General features: G+C 39.9%; 1 protein-coding gene across 8 annotated transcripts in view; it reads right to left on the bottom strand.

Annotated features, from left to right (window-relative positions):
* Positions 1 to 22,991, bottom strand: part of LMNTD1 (lamin tail domain containing 1) — a 307,951-nt gene that overhangs the window by 115,087 nt on the left and 169,873 nt on the right. For 7 of the 8 annotated variants that reach the window (XM_048826052.2, XM_075121606.1, XM_048826037.2 and 4 more), the window contains one exon: positions 19,741 to 19,842. The exons of the other annotated variant lie outside the window; for it this stretch is intronic. In XM_048826052.2, coding sequence (XP_048682009.2) covers positions 19,741 to 19,842 — 102 coding nt within the window. The remainder of the gene's footprint in view (positions 1 to 19,740; positions 19,843 to 22,991) is intronic. 8 annotated transcript variants of the gene reach the window in all.

Raw genomic sequence — 22,991 nt, 5'->3', positions numbered from 1 at the left:
GAATAGCATAGTAAGCTCATTTCTACTGAATTCAAAGAAGAGAAGTGTTTCAGAATCATGCTGCCAACTTTGTACAGACGTCCCTTCCAAGGTAGACCATGGCTACATCTACACCGTGAGCTAGAGTGTGAGTCCCATGCTTGTGTGCACATACTTGCACTAGCTCTCCTCAAGCCAGCGTGAGGATAACTAGCAGTGAAGCTGCACTAGCATGGTTAGCGGCAGTGGAGGCAAAGCTTAGCCCTGCTGTGGAGTGAGTGGGTGGGCACTCCGTCTGGCTGCACCGTGCCTCCACCGCTGCTCTCTGTGCTGCCACGGCTACGCTGCCATTTGTATTCACGCTAGCTCGCTGAAAATTAGTGCGAGTATGTGTACGCGGAGCGTATCAGAAAAATCCTCGGCTGTTATCAACTGGCATAGCGCCATGAACTTCAGTGGCGCTACTCTGTACACCAGCTGATTATCTGGCCCCGGAGGCATTTGTTTGTAAATTTGGTATTTTTAAAAACAATAACAAAACTGCTCCAACTGTTCCTTTAAAAAACTTCAAATCCGTCCAGAAACGAAATTTGTATCAAAAATAAATTAAAACTGCATAATATTGTGTCAAGAGCTCTGCAGTGGTGTATGGTGCTTTAAATACAAATTTAATTTACACCTGTGTAAATGAGAAATCACTCTACTGAAGTTAATGGAACAGAGATTGAAGTCTGCCTCGGTGTCCCTACCTTGAAGAAATTGTAATCCAAGTCCCTCCCAAGGACAAGGCATTCTGCCATAACATTCAATATTTGAAGAGTGGAAGAGCTATCCCAGTTTTATGGTTGATTTAACTGAGAGATTCATCCTCACTGGGTCATACTAAATATATATGCAGAACTAGTTAAAAGCCAACTCCCACTCTCAAGCATCTTCACAAAAGTCATCACATGAAATCTAAAGAGTTTTGTAGTAGGCATGTTACCTACTACTTTAGCGATAGTAGATTTGGTGGTTGGGGTTTCTCCATTACCCTAGGGAAGAGAGAAGGGTATTAAAAGCTTTAGCACACCCGTCTCCTGAGTCTGGAGCCCCATGTACACTTTTATCATCTTTTAAAAATATTTTTTAGTTTGCCACTAAGTGTAAGTTTAATTTTGTCAGATAGAAAAAGCAATTAGGACAGATGTCAATTTAGCTAAAACCATTTATACCAGCTGAGGATCTGTCCCACTATCTGACTTGAGGTTGAACACACATCAGCATGCTGAATGGATCAGTGGCTGCAGTCTATGAAGGGAGCAAAGAAGTTCCTAGTTCCCAAAGGAGAATTTTAGCAGAGGTACTGCAATATGTACCTTTTTATACTTATTTAACAGGACAGCTGTAAACTGACCAAAGAGCAATGAAAATAAAGACTATACTCTCAGTCCTTAAAGGGACATGGAAACATTTTCTGTAGTATCTGGCTGGTGAATCTTGCCCATACGCTCAGGGTTTAGCTGATCGCCATATTTGGGGTCGGGAAGGAATTTTCCGCCAGGGCAGATTGGAAGAGGCCCTGGAGGATTTTCGCCTTCTTTTGTAGCATGGGGCACAGGTCACTTGCTGGAGGATTCTCTGCTCCTTGAAGTCTTTAAACCACGATTTGAGGACTTCAATAGCTCAGACAAAGGTGACAGGTTTTTCGCAGGAGTGGGTGGGTGAGATTCTGTGGCCTGCATTGTGCAGGAGGTCAGACTAGATGATCATAATGGTCCCTTCTGATCTTAGTATCTATGAATCTATTACTCTCTATAGAAAAGTGAGAAAAAAGTTATGGTAGAATATAAAGGACTCTAGTTCCCTCTCTTTCTGCTTCTTTCAAAACAAGACCCTGACAAGGTTTTATGAAGCCCTGGATGTCTGTTAGGTTGGGCTAATGAATCACAGCAAATGCAAGAAATGTCAGCAGCAGTATGCCAACCTGCATCACATTCTGTTCTCCTGCCATACATTTAAAAATATATAGTGGAATGGTAGATTCTAAAGTCACTCCTAGGTTTTGAAAGCAAAATTCCACTCTCCCTGGGTCTATGTATACCAAACCATTGGGACAAATGGAATCGCCTGACTAATCATATAAAACGGCCATGTTACATTTCGAAGTAGGTTGTACTTAGGAAATCTGCATCCCAACCAACTCACTGAGATCATTTAATAAGCTCTCTGATGTAGAACTGATGGGAAAATTGATATTAGCTGGGGGAAATAATTGGAAGAAATATCATTCTAGGTGGGCCCGTAGCCAGGAACTACAGAATGCCTCTTGTTGGTAAGTCATTATCCCCCTGGTTGCAGTTTTTTATTTATGCTCAGCTTGCACTTCTCTGGGTTTCTATAATGCCAAAATTGCCATGAATATGGTTCTTTCATTGCAGCCTGAGAGGCAAGATTGCAATTCACCAATATTTCTGTCATTTCAGCTAATATAATTAAGCTGATCTGCACCGTTTGCACAAGTGTTCATTGTGAATGATTTTTGTAAAATCTATTTCTTTTTGCCACAAAAACCAAAGAAAAGCAAAATGTAGTATAAATAAAGTGATGTAAAGATAAAATACTCTTTTTTTAATTGGTTTACTAGGTAACTAACACCATAGTTCATTAAAACAGAACATATTTTTAAAATCCCATTTACTTTTCTCTACTTTGTTTCATTTCACTCCACTATGACAATGAAGCAAAAATTGTCATTTTTTATTTTATGGTTCTCTGCCACAGACAGAAAGTTGTTGTGTGTGAGCTTCCAGAACCACATGGGAGCGTTTAACCTCACTGACGTGCCAACCAAAAAGCCTGTTTTAACTGAACATTTGAATTAATGATTATTATTTATATAGCAGTAGATGCTAGGAGCCCCAATCACAGACCAGGACCCCATTGTGCTAGGTGCTGTACAAACACAGAACAAAATGACTGTTTCTCAAAGCCACAAAGAGCTTACAATTGGGTCTGATTCTCTTTTACACCAGGGGTCTGTCTACAGAGCAGCTGGGAGCATGGCTCCCAGCATACATAGACTGACACACATAAACTCTGCTTGAGGTAGCCTGCTAACATTAACAACGTGGCTGTGGCAGAATGGACAGCAACTCGACGAGGGCGTCGAACGGGATTGTAATCGGGTGGCTACCCTGAGCCATCATGGCCACACAGCTATTTTTAGCATGCTGGCTTGAGGAGAGCTAACACATCAGACTACCCACCCTGGGATGCACCCTCGCAGCTGCAGTGTAGACATACCCTATGTCTCCTTTACACTGCTCTAGCAGTTAAAAATGGTCTTAAAGTGTGCATAAATGTCAGTTGTACCAGAGCAGTGTAAAACAGCCTTAGTCTAATGAGAATCAGGTCTATTAGCTTTAAAGATTTTTTTTAACCAAGCCTTAAATTTCAGCTTGTGACGGTATCTTAAGAATTCTCTCCTGGACGGAGAATGATCTAGTGATTGAACTGGGGGATTGGGAATCAGGAAACCTGCGGGGGAAAGAGAGAGAATCAATCCCCAGGATTGGATAGTGGAGGCAGGAGTTCTGTGGTGACTTCTAAGACCACAACTGATATTGCTTTGCAGGGATGTAGTGAGGTTTACTTAATCCATGTTTGTAATGCACTTTCTGGTCCTTGGATGGAATGTAAATTATGATGTTAAATCCAAGACAATAAGTGACACCACAGAAGCAAAGTGAACCATTAGAAAACCCAACCCATATGTCATGGTGACAGAAACAGAAGATGAGCCACTAAAAATACAGAGGAAAAACATTTCAAAAATGGTAAACAGAGAGGGAAAAAGAGCTGGAAAAATCCATAGTTGAAACATCATAATAGGACTCTGTCCAAATGTTAGATCATGAAACCTCTGAAAAAGAACTATTTTTACTTGCTTTAAGCTCTTTTTATTAACAACATTCCAGCAAACAGATGAACTGTTTCATCCATTGTATCAAATAAGCTCCACTACCAATTAAATCAACCTACGCACTCTTTACAAAGTCATATAGTGGTTGCTGTTAGAAGCAAGAGGGAAATGGTGCTGAAAGTACAGTAGGATCCCTGTCACCCCAGAGCTCTCTCTGAATGTGACACAATGTAGGCTGCCAACACTCAGATGCATCCTAGACACGGAAAGGGCCTCTAGGCATTAATTTAATACAAATAATTAATAAATTATAATGTCAAAGGCCACATTTTTCCTGTAGGGTGGGGGACCTGCTTCATGGGTTCAGCCTATTGCCCTTTTAAGTTAAATGGGGCTAAGTGGCGACTGAGAAACACTTCATCTTTCTTCACTTTCCCACACCCACTATGGGGTAGTTTCTCAGATCTTCTAGTTGCTTCTGTTGTGTTCATAGACAATGGACCTTTGAGAGAACAGAGCAGTCTAGGTTAAGGTTAGGGGACTGAAACAGTTATTGTGTGTATGGCACAGTCTGATCTCTGGGATAGGAAACAATTTTTAGCCAGTATTTTTGAAAAATGTTTCTGTAAACACATTTATGCTGGCTGATGGAGATGGGACACAACTTTGTTAATAGCACTGTAGAAACAACATTGGCAGAAACTGTTTCTATAAATTATGTTTAACCACCATTTCTTACCCTCCAAGGGAGTCAACAGATACATTCCATCACAGTGAATTGCTGAGTAAAAGCTGTGCTTACTCTAAGCTATATCCAGAAATGAACATATGCCACAAAGTACAGAGCCAAATTTCTCTAAACTTTGAATGTTTGGATCCAGAGTTTTTGTTCAGTCCGATTTGTACATATATTTCAACATAATAGCTTCCCTACAATTCTTCCATTTTTTCCTCTGGCACTGAAAATGAAACATACTGGCATGCTGATCGCTGAGTTGCAAGCATCACCCAATACTGCACTTTAGAGAGCTATGTTCTTGCCCATGACTGTGCAGGTGCTTAAGGAGGGCCAATGCACAATGTATGAGGAGAGCGATGCAGGATGTTGCAAATAAACAGTAACTAACCATAATGCATAAAAGTGCAGCAGCCTGGTATGTTATTGCCACAGTACATACAGCATGAACACAAGGGCCGAGGCTTTAGGGAAAAGGGCTGCAGCTAGCTCAAAAAATGGCAAGCTCCGATGTTATCAGAGGCAAACACACACACACATACACACACACACACACACAAACCAATAGCAGAAAGCACATTACTCCTGAGGAAAGCAGCAGTCAGAACACCCTATGCAGGCACTTGGGTGTATTGCCAGAATTTGGCCCACAGAATCAATTTCAAATACAGCTGACCTGCAATTGAGCCTCAGTTGTGACTCAGGAGAGTCATTTATAAATAGAAATAGAGTTTTGTAGATAATGTAAGTCTATTGTCACCAAAGGCCAGTTTGTACAATATATATTTATTTGCGTTATTCAATACCAAGGCAGCTAATACCAGGCCAAAAATCTGAACAGATTGCTTGCCATATTCAAGACCGACAGCAGATAACTGGACTGAAGGAAATGCAATCAATCTTGATTTCAACACTACAGTAGTGGATAACAGCCACAGCTGTTTTGGATGTGACAGAATGTATGAGAGCACATAATGTAACCTGCTGTAAATAGAGGTGGGCCTAAATCAGAACTTCAAATATGACCCCATTTCTGCCCTCCTAATATCGGTGGGCAGAGTTCTGAATTTAAACTTCAGATTTGAACCTTCTGTGGTTGTGATTCCAGGTCAGACTCAAAACTAGATGGAGCCTATTTTCCAGATCCTGTTCAAAGGAGACATGAGAATGGAAATTTCACAAGCACAGCTAATCTCACAAGTTTTAATGAACTATGACTTCTGCCATTTTTTAGCTGAAATCTCATTAATATGTCAAATCTGAACCTGGACACAAGTTCTGGTTCAGCAATGAACCTGAATTTCAATCCTTACCCCAAATCTAATCTGAATAATACAAACATCTCCTTAACCCACCTTGGGGGGGAAGGGAGGGGGGAGGGAAAAGAGAAAAGAAACCTGTTTGTTGCAGCTTAGAGACTTGGGCGCATAGGGCACATTGATTTTTATCTACTTTTACATCAGTGTAAACCTGAAGCAACTCCATTTACATCGATGTAATTACACCAAGATACATCAAAGAGACAGATTCAGGCCATCAGGACTCGCTGCCAAATTTAATGGCATGATTTAAAAGAGAAAGAGAGAGAGAAACAAAGTCTTACCATTAAGGTTCTATTAATCCAGCAGTGCCTTGGGCAGTACATACCGGTTTACAAACATTTGGATTACCTAGACAATTTTAATGGGGTTTCTCCTTGGAAATGGAGAACCCATTGTCTGTTCAAAATTTCAATGAACTCTGGGACTTCCTTTCTTCAACTCTTCACGTATTGCTTTGGAACACACAAGAATTTATTGGTGTCATCAGCAGCAAAGCGATGAATTCCATAGCTTCAGCACAGAGTATAGGCTTACTTTAGGAGATAACACTTGCAGTATTATTATTTAGCCCATCTATGTTTGTGTTTTTTGATTCTGACAAGCAATATTGTTGCAGCATTCTCTGCAATTAAGAGGGAATTTAATAGGTTTCCTCCCACAATGATTTTTTCTAATTCTGCTATGCAAGATTAAATAAATAAGATTGTAGTTGTTGCACAGTACATTTATTTTACTTGATTAAAGGAGAAGGCTTTCAGTTTGGGAGTTTGGACAGTGTGGCAATATTAGAACACAGATCCTGAGGTAACCATCAGCTACTCTTGGCATACGCAAATGATGAGTAAAAGGAACCATTCGTTTTTCCATTTAATGTGTAACTTTCAAAAAGGAGTATACACCAGATGTGGCATTAGTGCAGATGTGAATGAAGTATGGTGTTTATGGTTGTGTTGTAGTGTGGTGGGGGGAAAACAGACACTGGGGGACAATTTTTTTTTTAAATATGGAGCATTTACGCTTTTCCTCTGAAAAAGCCGGTGAATATTTACAAGTAAAAATAGCCAAGAAAATCCAATTCTTCTTCTTCAAAGAGTTGCTGTGCTAAATGTGGGGATTAAATGAAATAATTAAAATGTGCACAAAGATATTTTAGTCATAAGAACATAAGAACGGCCGCACTGGGTTAGACCAATGGATCATCTAACACTGTATCCTGTCTTTCAACAATGGTCAGTGCCAGGTGTTTCAGAGGGAATGAACAGAACAGGGCAGTGATCCATCCTGTTTTCTACTCCCAGCTTCTGGCTGTCAGAGGCTAAGGACACCTAGAGTATGGGTTACATACCTGACCGTCTTAGGTAATAGCCATTGATGGACCTCACTTCCATGAACTTACCTAATTCTTTTTGAAGTTATAGTTTTGGCCTTCACAACATCCTCTGGCAACAAGTTCCACAGGTTGACTGTGCGTTGTGTGGAGAAATACTTCCTTTTCCTTGTTTTCCTTAGTAATTTCATTGTGTGACCCCTGGTTCTTATCTTGTATGTTATTATTCACTTTCTCCAGACCATTCACGATATTACAGACCTCAATCACATTCCCCTTAGTCATCTATTTTCCAAGCTGAAAATTCCCAGTCTTTTTAATTTTTCCTCATATGGAAGCTGTTCCATACCCCCTAATCATTTTTGTTGCCATTCTCTGTACCTTTTCCAATTCTAATATATCTTTTTTGAGATGGTGCAACCAGCACTGCACACAGTATTCAAGGTATGGGCATACTGTGGATTTATATAGTGACATGATGATATTTACTGTCTTCTGATCCATCCCTTTACTAATGGTTCCTAACATTCTGTTAGCTTTCTCGACTGCCACTGCACACAGAGTGGATATTTTCAGAGAAATATCAATAATGATTCCAAGATCTCTTTCTTGAGTGGTAACAGCTAATTTACATCCCATCATTTTGTATGTACAGTTGAGATTATGTTGTCCAATGTACATTGCTTTGCATTTATCAATATTGAATTTCATCTGCCATTTTGTTGCCCAATCATCCAGTTTTGCGAGATCCCTTTGTAACTTTTCACAGTCAGCTTTGGATTTAACTATCCTGAGTAATTCTGTATCACCTGCAAACTTTGCCATCTCACTGTTTACCCCTTTTTCCAGATCTTTTATGAATATGTTGAATGGCACTGGTCCTGGTAGAGATCCCTGGCGGACTCCACTATTTCCATCCCTCCATTCTGAAAACTGACTGTTTATTCCTACCCTTTGTTTCCTGTCTTTTAAGCAGTTACTGATCCAGAAGAGGACCTTCTCTCCTATGCCGTGACTGCTTACTTTTGCTTAAGAGCCTTTGGTAAGGGACCTTGTCAAAGGCTTTTTGAAAGTCCAAGTACACTATATCCACTGGATCACCCTTGTGCATGTTTGTTGACCTGCCTCCAAGAATTTCAATAGATTGGTGGAGCATGATTTCCCTTTACAAAAGCTGTGTTGACTCTTCTCCAACAAATCATGTTCATCAGTGTGTCTGATAATTCTGTTCTTTCCTGTAGTTTCAATAAATCTGGCTATTAATGAAGTTAGGCTTACTGGCCTGTGATTGCCAGGATCAGCTCTGGAGCCTTTTAAAAATGGTGTCACATTAGCCATCCTCAGTCATCTGGTACAGAAGCTGTTTTAAGTGATAGTTACATACCAGAGTTAGTAGTTCTGCAGTTTCATATTTGAGTTCCTTCAGAACTCTTGAATGAATATCACCTGGTCCTGGTGACTTATTACTGTTTAATTATCATTTTATTCCAAAACCTCCTCTACTGACACCTCAATCTAGGACAGTTCCTCAGATTTGTCACCCAAAAAGACTAGCTCAGGTATTGGAATCTCCCTCACATCCTCTGCAGTGAAAACCGATACAAAGAATTCTCTGAAATGGCCTCATCTTCTGAAATGGCTCCTTTAGCACCCCAATTGTCCAATGGCCCCACTGATTATTTGGCAGGCTTCCTGCTTCTGATGTACTTAAAATTTTTTTACTGTTAGTTTTTGCCTCTCTTGCTAGTTGCTCTTCAAATTCTTTTTTGGATTCACTAATTATACTTTTTAAACTTGACTTGTCAGAGTTTATGCTCCTTTCTATTTTCCTCAGTAGGATTTAACTTTCAGTTTTTAAAAGGATGCCTTTTGGCCTCTAGACCCACACATCCAGGCTGTGGCCATATCTTGCCGCCATTTATTACACATCTCTAAGAACCTCTGTCCACAAGGTTAGAACTTTTGCCCATGCCCTCATCTCATGTCTTGACTATAGCAACTTCCTCCTTTCTGGCCTCAGCTCCTGCACCCTTGCTCCTCTCAAGTCCATTCATAATGTTAATGATAAGACTGTCTTCTTGGTTCATTATTCTGGCAATGTCAGTTCCCTCCACTACCTACCACTTCAGCTCTGCATCAAACCAAAACTTATCATCTTTACCTTTAAGGCCCTTCACAGCCTAGGGTTGCCTGTTTTCACTCCACCACTGTTTTCACCCTTTACTTCCAATTAGTCATCTTCTTCCACAAACACCTCTGTTCTTTGCCCTATATTGCCCCAATAAAATCCATACGAACACTGTAATTTTATCTGTCAAGTCCTTCCGTAAGACGCACCTTTGCCATGATGCCCTAAAAACCCTGCCTGCTTATCATGGCTAGGCAGAAGACAAGCTGTGACAGTCTCTCTTTAATCCCTTCCTACTGGTAACTCCTACATTCCTCCTGTTCCCCTCACCCACCCTCTACTTTTATTAAAAGTTATAAAGAAAAACAACAAAAAGTGGGATTAATGAAAGTGCCAATTATTACCATGTCCTTTTGCTTGAATGTTTTCCCCTGCTCCCAACCATTCATCTATTTGTGTCTTTTATTTAGACTATAAACTCTCCAGGGCTGGGAATGTCTTTTTGCGGACATTTGTACAGCAAATATTTGTGCCTCAAGTTTAAACATTTTTGTGCGAGAATTTCATTACTTTTTTTAAAAAAATACTCTTAACATGGAACTGAAGAGCAAAATAGGATTGAGGAGACAATCTTCCCCTTTCTCCTGACTTCCTGAGGTCTAAAAGAGTACCTCACCAATACACATTTCCTAAGATCCTTTGGAGTGAAGCTTGTCTTCTGTGTACCAAAGAACAGCGCTACCTGGGTAAGTGCACCCACTCCCAGAAAGGTGAGAGGCTTATCTGAGACAACCACCGTCTCTGCAATGCCTGTGAGCTTTAGAAGAGGTGCCAATCAGGAGCAGAGGGGTCCAGGTAGACACAGCAGGGCTCAAGAGAAGCTAGGAGTGTCAGAGCAGAAGGAAATGGGGAAACACTATTGCTCCCTTGCTTTCTCCACCTGACAAGCTACCTGTAGTTCTCACATCAGATAAGCATCCATCTGCTGCAAACCACAGAGCAGCAATAGAAGACCTGGAGGTCTGCGGGTAGAAAGAAAGCATTTTCCCTGAGGTTTGCCGAAGGGGAAAATACCATCATGCTGGTCTCCTCACAAGACATTTGAAGGACAAATTATATTTTTTCCATTGATAAAAAAAAAAAGTTAGCCTGAGGTCTCCAGCAACAGAACTGAGTGATTCCCCCCCCCCCCCCAGAGACTACTACTTTTGGGGCACTGGAACTGCTCAGGAATTTGAGATTAATTCAGTGAATAGTTTTTGACAAAAAAAAAAGGGGGGGGGGAGGGGCTTAAAGTCAAAACAGTCCATTTCAACCATTTTGAAAAATGTTGTTTGAACCATTTAGAAAAGTTTAGCTTCAACTTTTCATTACAAAATGGTGTTTTGTTTGGATATTTAACTATTTTTTCAAAAAAGGGGGAAAGCCCTCCCAAAAAAACTTTCAGGTCAAACAAAATATTGTATTCAACCAAAATGGTTTTTTTTTACATTTTTTTCATTAAAAAAAAAAACAAACAAAAATCAGTTTTGGTTCAAATTAAACCATTCCCCTCCTCCCCCATTTTGGTCTCCAAACCAAAAGATGAACTATTTGATCAGCTCTGTCCCACAATGATTTGGTACTTGTGTGTGGATGACCCAGGTCGGAGTATTAAGAAACCAAAAATAAGGGAGAGAACCCTGTATCAAAGAAAGAACCTTTTCAAAGTTCACTTCAACTGTGACAGGTTTCAGAGTAGCAGCTGTGTTAGTCTGTATTCGCAAAAAGAAAAGGAGGACTTGTGGCACCTTAGAGACTAACCAATTTATTGGAGCATGAGCTTTCGTGAGCTACAGCTCACTTCATCAAATAAAGGGAAAATTAAATACACTTAGCTAAGAGCCTCTGATAAGCACTAAAGACTTCAGTCCTGGGTAAAGTAGTCTTAGTCTCAGAAGAAAGTCTCTGATGCACAGATCTGCTCTCGTAACACAGAAATATCTGCAATCGACCTTGGCCCCAAGACTAATCTACTAATTTGAACCTAATAAGACTTTTTTGGTGGTTTTTTAGAGTTTGGGTGCCAATGTTGGGTTTATATAGAAATACAGTTGCAACCTTAACTATGGGGTGGTGACTAATGAACAAAAATAATGCACTTCATACCTAAAGTTTGAGAAAAAGTTGCCATTTAATGTTTTTTTGTATGATTTCTACAATCCAGTTAATGATCTGAGCTATTGAGCAGCTCACTTTTTAGTCACATTTTTAGGAGGACCAAAACATAATTAGGTAAAATTTTGAAGAGCATGGAAGTGACTTAGGAGCACAAGTCTCATTTTCAAATGTGACAGACAATTAAAAGCCTAAGTCTCTCCCACCAACAGAAGTTGGTCCAATAAAAGATATCACCTCACCCACCTTTTCTCTTTAAGGCTAGGCAGGACTTAGTGACTTTTTAAAATGTTACCTGGCACCAACATTCATGAATTTGTCTTGGGAAAGCAGACAGAACAGAGCTTGCAAAAAAAAACCAAACCAACCCCATTTTATTTCTGTGAATAAAAAATTGAATGCAACTATTTCACTGGCAGTTTTGCATAGAAATTTCAATTTTTCAAAGAAAAAAATGTAAATTTAAATTTCATTTTGAATTATTCTCATGGAACAAATCTGAAAGGTTGCAGAAATCTAATTGGTTTTGCAAAGCATTTTGATTTCAGAAAAATAGCATTTTCTTACAAGAGGCTTAAATTGCTGTAATGAATAACAACCTCCGGAGTGATATTGTAATGATTAGAGTAGCAAATGCTATAATTGAGATTGAAAAGTAACTTTCATTATTAATGAGTTTTAATTACAGATCATTGATGCTTACAGACTGTCCAATTCATGTTTAAAGTTAAGCACATGCTTCAATGCTTTGCTGAAATGAAACCATAGTGTTGGAGAAGTAAAATAATTAATGACGTAATATAATAATGTTAATTAAATGCAGCCACATTGGTATTATTTAGCATCTTGATCAACATGTGAGATGATCTAAAAGCCTATCTCAGTTTCAGTCAGTGTCCTGTACTGCATATTGTCTCAAACTTTTCATTCCATCTCTGGCTGCCAAAGAATCCAGAAGTAGGTAAATAAACCACCCATAACAGCATACCTCAAAAAGACTCTGGCTGAGATCTTTATTCAGCTTCCAGCGCTCACAGCTCTACAACAGTTAGCTGAGAGATGACCTAAAGCCTGGCAAAGTCAAAGCTTTGTTAATTTTCAAATGCTCTGGATGTTTAGAGATCTTTACTAGTCCCTGCTGACCAAAGTTAGCTCCTACAGACCTTCTGGGTCTTTCCCATTCATTGCGTAATTGCAACAATCCACCTGCTCCAAAGACATTTCATCAACTGTGGTGCAGTACAAGCACAAATAAGTTTCTATTATAAATTTGTTTTATGATGTTTAGATAGAGGCCAACACACTAACCTGTAGTTATTCTGCCTACACAGTTCTGCAGACAATAGTATGTACCAGAAAATTCCAGCAATTCCTTCCCTCAAGTTACAATAATCTTGCCACCAATTTATCCTCTATCCATCACCAATCTCATTGTCATTTTACAGATGGCAATAGCATACATGTTGGTCACACCACCTTTCCAAACCCTTTGGCGTCTGATGAAAATATAATATGCATAATTAAAAAGTCACTTTGTTTTGGCATGCAAATTCATTACTTTTCTTACATAAAAATGCACAAAGGCACAAATGTTTCATGACAACTAAAATAACTGTTCATTGTTTAAAACTTGGAACATGCTCAATTATACGTTTCTCTGCTTTATTTTTTAATAGTCAGCACCTAAACATCTCCAGGCTATATTAATATGCAGTATTTGGGAATTTAGAAAATGAGAGTTTACAGTTTTTGACAGATTTCACCCAGATCCCATAATGTTTGCCAACATTACATCCCCTAAATTAATTCTGTTATAGATATGCAAAAGCAACTGACATGATTTTCTTCTATTAAAAACATAGCAAACTGGAAGCTGCTGCTTTGGTTTGGATGCTGACTCCAACAACTTAGTTCAGGGCCTGTCATCTTTTATTTTTAAGGCATAACTCAAATGCAGAAATATCTTGCCACATTAGGGTTTCTTTCTCCAGGTACACGAAATCAGATCCTCATTTGAGCTGTTCAAATGGGAGGGAAATCGGAGAGGTGAGGAGATCTTTGGAAAGTTGTTAGATAAAGTGGATTTTTTAACTCTTTATGGTCAATTATGAAGATTATATATTAAAACTTGGCAGTTTTGGATAGCTCCCCAGTGATTCCATCAACTGACAAAAGAAAACAACTGCACACTTATCAAGAAAAACTATCCAGAAATGTACTATAATAGCTTCATTAGATGAATAAATACTGACTAAATAAGACTAAAGTGGAGGGAGGTTGGGAACAGTACATCACCCATGCTCTTCAATATAAATCAGGGGCAAAATTTCAAGCTGCGGAGTCAATAGTATTACTCATATGCTTAAATTTAAGCACCTGAAGAAGTATTTGTAGTACTGGGACTTTAGTGATTAGTTTATGTTCTCAAGGACATCTTTCTTCTTGCAAAAGCAGCATTAGAGCTTACTTTTGAAAACATGCACATTGAAATCAATCCTGCAATACGTTGGGTACACATTGGAATTTAGATTCGAGTAACTTTAGTTTGTCAAATATTTAACAAAGTTATCATCTAGAAGCTAGGAGATGTCCAAAGCAATGTGCTGGCTTGCAGCCAAAAGGGTATTTGCGTAAGGTCACTAAACTCTGCCCCCACCTCTTAGGGTTACTTTCCCAGTGTCCCAATTAACTCGCTGACATGAGGAGGTGTATTAAACAATTAAGACATTTATATCTTCAGCCTATACAGAAGTTTGCCTACCAGTTCCTCATCACATGGCACTTTCTTACATCATGTTTTTGAGAGATATCTACTTGTGGTTATCAACAAATTGGTACAAGACATGTACACACTAAACAAGACCCCAAGATCAAGGTGCCAACTGTAGCTAATATGATGGAACTCCTAATTGGAGAAGTGTGTCCCCTGGGATGGAGTAGGGGAGTCACTGATCCCTACAAAAGATGCTAATCATCTGGAAGGAATTGAGGGGTGGCTCTTGCATCAATACAACACCTGGAGTTGCATCCTGCTCTCTTCCCTGGACTGGCCACCCAAAGAAGGAGAGGTGAAAGACTCCGACCACTAGCTAAGCCAAGCCTGAAGTCTACAGCACAGAGAGAAAAGACCAAAAGTCTCCCCCCCCCCCAAATACAAACACACACACACACATGAAAGAGCTTCAAGTTACAGCTTATCAATACAGAGATCCCTTCTGTAAAGCAATTTGAGAATGCTTAAATCACTCCAACACCCATTAGTGTGTATGAATGCTTTGTGTGTCACTAACTATTCCCCAAAGTGGACCCAATACCTAAGTCTGCTATCTATACCATAAGAGATATCTGCCTTAAACCAGTGTCATTCTAAAGTTGCTAAAAATGCGGGATTTTAGAAACCATTCTGGATCTGTGTAGGAAGACAACCAGAAAGATGCAGGTATGGTGTTAAAGCGGGAGGAGAAATAGACTAAATAAATTAAAGCTTGATATGATTTCCATGAACAGTAATGCATAACAGGAGAGAGCAGCCAGAGGAGGAAGTTCCCAGGAAATCAGTTTAAGAACTGTACTTCCTTACAACGAAGGCAAGTAACAGTCTCTGCCTTTAAAAGTCTCTTAGCTAAATGGCACAAATCAATGGGAATGGTTTCTCCCCTCAACCTTCCTTTAAAATCCCGAGAGAATTGTTTTCCTTAACTTGTTCATGATAATTAGATGTAATTACTAATTGTAGTAGCTGACAATCCAGACAGACTGAACCATTGGTTTACTGATTATATTTCAATTATAATTTTAATTTGACTATTGCATGGTACCATTGTAAATTAGGTTAGGTAAAATATAAATTAAACTAGTTAATGACATATTTTGCTTAACTTATATTTGTTCTTATAACTGCTTGCTTCATCTTTTCATGCATTTATAAAAAGATATACTGAACTGGTTCATCTCTCAAAAGTTCAATGCAGACAAAGTAGCCTATGGAGTGGAAAAAGGTGAAACCATTAACAATCTTTCCTGAGCCTAATCTACATTTTAATTACTTAAAATAACACCCTAGTATTCCTACACATTTCTAGGTCCCCGAATTCTGCAAGGGACCACGGCCAAGGTTTCTGTGCATCCCAACAGCCAGCTCTGGTTGTCTCTCTCACTGGGGATTGCTATTTTAGTTATTTTTCTCAGCAGTGACTCTTCTTCTAATGATGCAAAGTGAGACTGAAAGTTATCAGCTTCCCAGGAGGAATACTTGAAATCAAAAAGATGCAAGCTGTTGGAAGCTACAATCTATCATTTAAATTATAGTTGAGGTTGCCTGACACTTTACGTTGTAAGATCTTATTTTTGGTTGCTTATAATTTGGCCAAACATTAGCCATTCAGGGTGAAATTTTCCATCCTGGGCATCTGCCTCAGGCTATTTTTGGAAAGTTTCAGCAAAAATGGTTCAGCAATTTCCGCGAACAAGATTATGGGGAAAAATTCAGTATTTTGCCCATCTTAAAAAAATGTTACCACTATTTCATTGAGAAGCTTTCGCACCTCCATGCTTTGGAGGAAGGACTTGAATTTTAGCTGGGGTTGGGAAAACTCTGTAGTATCAGGATCTACCTTTTGTTTGTATCAGTTAACATCTTGTATCCAGAAAGGAGCGAATGAGGATCTGAATAAAGTGTCATCACAGTGGATCACTTCACTTGGTTTGTCCAAGCCTACCCTACCACTGAAAAAATCAGGCAACACTATGAAAAGGTCTTCAATTACTTTGTTTTAAAAGTTGGCTTCACCAAAAGGATTCATCATGATAAAGGGGCAGGGTTTGAAAATAACTTATCCACAAGGCACAGAAATAGGTACTTGGCATAGCATGGGACAACTGTGAGGTCAACTCCACATGCCAAGTACCTATTTCTGTACCTCATCCTGTTTTCTATCCAAGACTGATATTATATTGGTAAATGAAGTTCTATTGACTTATGGCATGGATATCATTCTAGACTGAATGTTTTATAGTTCTGGATAATTTATGTTGTTTATTTAGCAGATGTGTTTTCTAAATGGCTTGTCATACGCCTAGTGATTTTCAGTTTTATGAATATACCACTGATCATGCAGAAACTGTTATTTTCATAAGATATCAATATGGGGGAATTTCAGCTGTGCAGAATTGGCCATTCTATTGGAACTAGAACTGCCATAGTAACTGCCACAGTAACTTCCTGCTTGATTGGCAAGATACACCAAAGAGAAATCCGGAAGTTTCCATCATCGGTACCAGAACTTGTGAAAGAAAATCAAGACAAAGATGCACTCAGGAACTACTGGAGCTTGTACACTACTGCTAATGAGTCAGATGGATGGATGAATGTATTTTGAGTTAACAGAAATGTCAGGTCAATATTACATTGACAAGGGGGGAATGTGGCACTCCTAAGGGAATGCCAGGGGTATATTTACCTGCACCCTGTCCCTTTAAGGATTGGTGCTCTGCTGGAGGGATCAAAAGAGACAGAGCTCTGGGGAGCAGAGGGTGGTTGCAGCAGCAGTGTGGTGTGTTCCAGAGAGAGAGAGACAGTAGCAATTGTCCTTATGTATGCTAGGAGTGCATTTGGGGAGGGTGGGGGGTTGGATTCTAAGTTTATTAAAATGCTCCTGTTTTGAACTCTCTCCAGTCTGGGAGTGTAACACACGCATTCAAAAGTTGGGAAAGGCCAGACTTTAGATTGCCCATGTAACCTTAATTCTACCCTCTTGTGCATATGTATTTTAAGACAGTCTTTTTACATGATCACATATAATTCTTTTCACAGAACCCTTTCCTCATTTAGTGCACAGGATAGTCCTGCTCTGGGACTTAATCAGGGTTGTGTAGTCAGGCCCGCCGACAGAGGGGGCAAAGGGGGCAATTGCCCAGGGATCCAGGTGATTTAAAAGGGCCCAGGGGCCCCTGGCTGCTGCTGCAGTAGCAGCAGCGGCGGCCAGGAGCCCTGGGCCCTTTTAAATTGCCTGGGCGGGCCACGGGGCTCCTAGGCGCACACGGGTGATACCGGCAGCAGCTAAGGCAGCCGGGCAGACATGTGGAAGCCCTGGCCATGCCCATTTATTGTTCTGCCCTGGAGCCCAGAATTGTTGTTGGCGGGCCTGTGTGTAGTAAATGAGGGTGTTGCCTGTAGGACTCCTGCCTTATTTGTTGCGCAAGGTGGAAGGTGTGAGTAAGTGAAGCAGAGTTTGCAGGAAGATAAATGATAGTTAAGGCAGTTTATGGCTGCCCGGGAGAATGACTTCTACCCCTAACTGTACCACAGAGTTCCTGTGTGATGCTGGGCAAGTCACTTAAATCCGTCTTTTCACAGATGGCTACTAATTGTGTGTTCTTCACTTTGTGGGTGCCCAACTTGAAACCATTGTGCTGAGCACTCACAGCTGCAACTGAAATCAATAGAAGGTGTACTCTGAATATACAAAGTGCTGTATAATGCTAAGTACCCAAGAAATTAGGCCGTGGGGGTCTCAGAGTGGGCATCCAAAATTAGTGGATACTTTTGACCTCAATGTTAGTGCCTCAATTGCCCATTTGTAAAAAGGGGATAATACCAACCCCTCAACTCAAAAGTGTATTAAAAATAAATGAATTACTATTTGTGAGGCACTCAGATACTGGAGTGATTAGTGCCCTAGAAAAGAGTATGAGGAAATTAATTCTGTCTTCAGAGCAGGGTTTTAATAGTACACAGTAATTAAGGCCTGGGGCCACACACTGAACAATTAAAAAAAAAAGGAGTACTTGTGGCACCTTAGAGACTAACAAATATATCTGAGCATCTTGCTTGGATTTTTATCCAACTTTCCATATCTTTGATACTAACTGTTGCAGAGCACGCATGTGTGGAATTTAACGTAGAGTTGTTTTAAAACTACATAATTCACAATTTTTACAAAGTTCCCTGTATTTAGTAGGTCAAATTTGGCCTTTGGTTACACCACTGATGGTGGGGTTTTGTTCGGTTTCAAACTTGATGGCATGTCTACTTTGTAAAAACAGCTGTCTGGGGAACCAGTTACAACATGATTATCTCCAATGTATTTTAAGCATGATTTAGTTTTGCTGTGTAAATTAGACTTAACTATGCCTCTGAAAAGTACTACAGCCAAGAGAATGGTTCAAGGTCTGTCATTTTGGCCATAGGCTGCAGCATGATTCACAGGCTGGGTTAGAACATAGTTAGGTCTCCTCTACACTGCGATAAGAAATTGTGCTTTTATTCCTGGGTTTCTCAAACTGGGGGTCCTGACCCCTTAAGGGGTCATGAGGTTATTACATGGGGGGGACACGAGCTGTCAGCCTCCATCCCCAAACCCCACTTCACCTCCAGCATTTATAATAGTGTTAAATATAAAACGAAGTGTTTTAATTTATAAAGGGGGTCACACTCAGAGGCTTGCTGTGTGAAAGGGGTCACCAATATAAAACTTAGAGAACCACTATTTTATTGTGACCAGGCACAACAGGCTGTAAGCAATCCCCATGACACAGTTTGTTTTTACAGGGACAGGTTCTGTAGCATAAGTAGATTCTGCTCTTCACAGCAGGGTATGGGGGACTTTCAAGAAGCCAGTTGTTTCTCTTCTCCAGCCCTCACCCTGGCCCAAGTTTGAGCCGCACAAACTGGGGGCTACTGCAAATTGGGAACATAAATCAGCTGGGGATTGTTAAAAGGCCACTCCTCTGCTACCCCCCATAAAGTTCCCCACAAGGAGAGAAGAGTAGGAGTTGGCTCTGCCTATTCTATGCCCCCCTGCTGATTTCTCCATGCTGAGGGCATTCTCAGCAGGTGAGTTAGGGGAGGGTTCTGCTCCAGAAGCTGATTAGGGCAGAGAATCTGCCCGATAGTGTGGATCACAGTCAAGATACCCGATGGTCTTTTAATCAAGGTCATGTTTATTCTCTACAATGCACTATGAAAATAACAGCCAAAGAATATGCCTCCAAAAAGTCGGTGAGAAATGGAGAATTTATCCTAAGTCCTAATTATTAACTGAAAACATAACTGCCTTTATAGGGGAGACCACGGTACATTTAAAAAAAATATACAGGGAAACTAAATGGAAAATCTCCATCTGCCTCTAAGAGTTCCCTTTATAGTGGCACGGGAGTGCAATTACCAGCAAAATGACAGACACTGACCTCTAGCCTGGCCTCCAGGGCCCCAATGTGCTGTTGTCTCCCCCTGTGTTCCGACTGCAGCTTTTCAATGAATGCACTGTTGTTGGCCTCTTCAGAGAGGAGCTGTTTGAGGATAAGAAAGATTCTTTGTGAGTGCAGGGGGGAAATAGTCCAACAAAGAGACTGTAAAGGAATAATTAGCTTCTTTATATACCATCTCCAGCATGCTGCCAAACCTGCTTGCTGTCGCACTACAGCAAAACAATAGCCCTTTTTCAGTTCAACCTGCACCATTGCCCAGTCCCATACCTGCAACTATTGCTTACTTGCTGTACTCTGAAGAGCACCTTCATATTATTATGAAGGGGATAAGACCACCACCCTACACTTATTATCATATATGCACATGCAAAAATATGTTACAGTATTGCCAAAACTCAGGACATTATCAGTATGTATTTCTATTACATCTGAAGTCCCCAATCAGGATCAGGGCTTCATTGTGCTGAATGCTGCAGATATACAAAATCAGGGACAGTCTATGCCCTAAAGAGTTTAATTCAATGTTGAGGCTGAAATTTTGCCTTTACCCCTCTCTGGTATTCCTAGATAGGAGTAAGGGAGATTAAAAAAGGGGACTTTATAACTCTCAAGTGTTCCTTTTCCTAGGAATGAGAGGATGAGATCTACTCGGGCAACACTAAAATTCCAGCCATGCTGCAGTACTTGTCTTTTTTAAAAAATATTATTAAATAGGAGTTCAATGGCATTCACCCAGCAGGGCAAGATATTCTCTGCAGGCCAGGTGGAATTTTATGAGTCTCCAACTGTACATTTTGCCAACTGTGACAGACAGTCATGAGGGTTTTGCTTTTCACATGCACTTGATCACCAACTAAAGGCTGGCACCATCTGCACATGCACAGATCTTGATGTTAACCCAAAAGACGACTCCAACAGTCTGTGGGGATAGTACCAACCCAACACCTAGTTTCCTAAACCCAAGTGGTCCCCTAGTTAATGTCCTAGCCTGTATAACCACAAGAGTTTGAAAGGTAAATGTTATATTGTCTGAGTGTGAGAAGGAGGGCTGTAGTTAGAGCAGAGGGCTGGGCATTAGGATTCTTGGCTCAGACATTGGGTCATTTATGTCTGCTCTGTCCCCTAAGCTCCTGATCTCATCTGGAGGAAGGGTGAGCTAGCAGTGGATAATCATTAGGACATCAGTCCATGCAGATGCTGCAGACTACTAGAGAACGGCCAGTATCATGCAACCATGCTGTACAACACAGTTTTGAGGCTTCCCACCGTGGAGTATCCACTACAACAAATTTGTTCTTTGGGCTCTGGCCCCTGGGCCAGTGGGATGCTGCAGCAGCTCCCACCTCAGCTATATGTAAATATTGTTTAATAATTAATGTAGACACTGACTGAAGCAACATTTTTCCAGAACATCTGGCCAAATCCTAAACTCACTGCCTAATTTCTTCCTGCAGTTTTAATTGGTTAAGATGTTATTCTTCACTTCTGGTTCTGCATTATTCGGAAGAGTGACTGCGTGATGTTACTGAGTGACTATACTACTGCATTACACTCCTGGAGTGTTAAGTGATCCCTGCATATACAACATGTAAAGTTCTTTGAGACACTGCAGGATGAAAAGCATTGTATAAATACAGGTTATTAACAACAACATTATAAAATTCAGCGATTCATTTACAACATGTGCCTCATAGTCAGTATAAATCAGGTTATAATATATAAAACAAATCACATGCTAGCTGAATATTTGTTTTATTTTACAATAGACAGTATATTAAACTTTCCCTCTTACATTTGCATAATCAATCTGAATAGAGCCTTCTAGTCCATTCACACTTGGATGACTATGTTTTGCTAGCTTATGGCATGTGTTTAGCATAGGGGTGGGGGAGAAGTAAAATTAAGATTTGATACAAAACTGCAAAAGAAAATTATAAAGTGAATGTTTCCTGATCTGTAGGAGGATAATTAACAGATCTCACTTAACTCACAGATTTATTCAGTGATTATACCTTTCAATATTGACACGTTGCTGCTGAATTTTTACTTTTTGGGTGTTTTTTTTTCCAATATATTATATGAAATCTGGGGGCACACAGTTTCCCCATATAACATCTCACAGCATAGACATCTTATAATGTTTCATCCTACCACAGACATCACCACGGTGTCATCAGGGACGAGTCATCCCTATTATATAGCCACAAGTACTCCTGTTCTTTTTTTGGTTAAGGTGAAAATTCTCCCATGTTCGGAAGGTCAGCAAAAGACCTAGGCAGAGCCTACATCCTCGAAGAGTGGGATATAAGTGGTGACTAGACACTCTGGATGGGGTGAATATAGGGTTGCCAATTTTGGTTGGCTGTGTTCCTGGAGGTTTCATCACATGATATAATCTTTCATTAAAGATTAATCTTTAATCCCTGGAGATTCCAGAACAATCCTGGAGGGTTGGCAACTCTAGGCAAATTTCATCTTTTGGTGTCATCTCCAAATTTCACATGCATTGAGATATAATTCAGAATGCAACCAAACTTTGCTGTCAAAGTGTCACAAACAGTGGGGGATGAGGCAAAAAATGTCTTATTCTCAAAGTCTCATACACTTATGATTTGATACATTACTTTATAATACTTTATACACACACAGACACAACGTTACTATATATAAAGTAACAGAACAACATATTTGTAGTAAATCATTTTGTAAAGCATTTTGGGTCCTTCTGCATGAAAGGCACTTGGTAAATGGAAGATAATCATACATAGTATTCAGAAAGTATCCTTTATGGGTGTGGTTATTGTATTATCTGATGACACTCATTCATTGTTTCTCATTTAATTATGAATCATGCAAGCCCAACAACTACATTTCATTGTTTCCAAAACAGCTCTAATCTCCATACACAGGACAGGGTTTAATACAAGCCCTAATCATTGCTACCACAGGGCAAATCTTCACAATGAAGTGAAATGCAAATGATTTGGCTGTTGTAAACAAAACACACTGCAAGGTTTTCCAGAACTTCGGTTGCATAATGTTAATACAGTGCTCATGATCTTAATTTAAAAAATAATCCCTTGAAAATTAATTGCCACTAGACATTAATTGTCACTATGTTAATTAAGCATTTAAACCAATTAAGCCCAAGGTGAAGTTGAGGGCAATAAACTCCATAAATGTTTAGTATAAAGTCTTAGTAGTGCAATATTTTTTTTTAAAAAAAAGCT

The sequence above is a fragment of the Caretta caretta genome, chromosome 1 (assembly GCF_965140235.1).
Source record: "Caretta caretta isolate rCarCar2 chromosome 1, rCarCar1.hap1, whole genome shotgun sequence".
In the NCBI taxonomy this organism is placed as follows: domain Eukaryota; kingdom Metazoa; phylum Chordata; order Testudines; family Cheloniidae; genus Caretta; species Caretta caretta.
The sequence above is the reverse complement of the archived record's forward strand: the minus strand, read 5'-3'. Positions and strand labels throughout refer to the sequence as shown.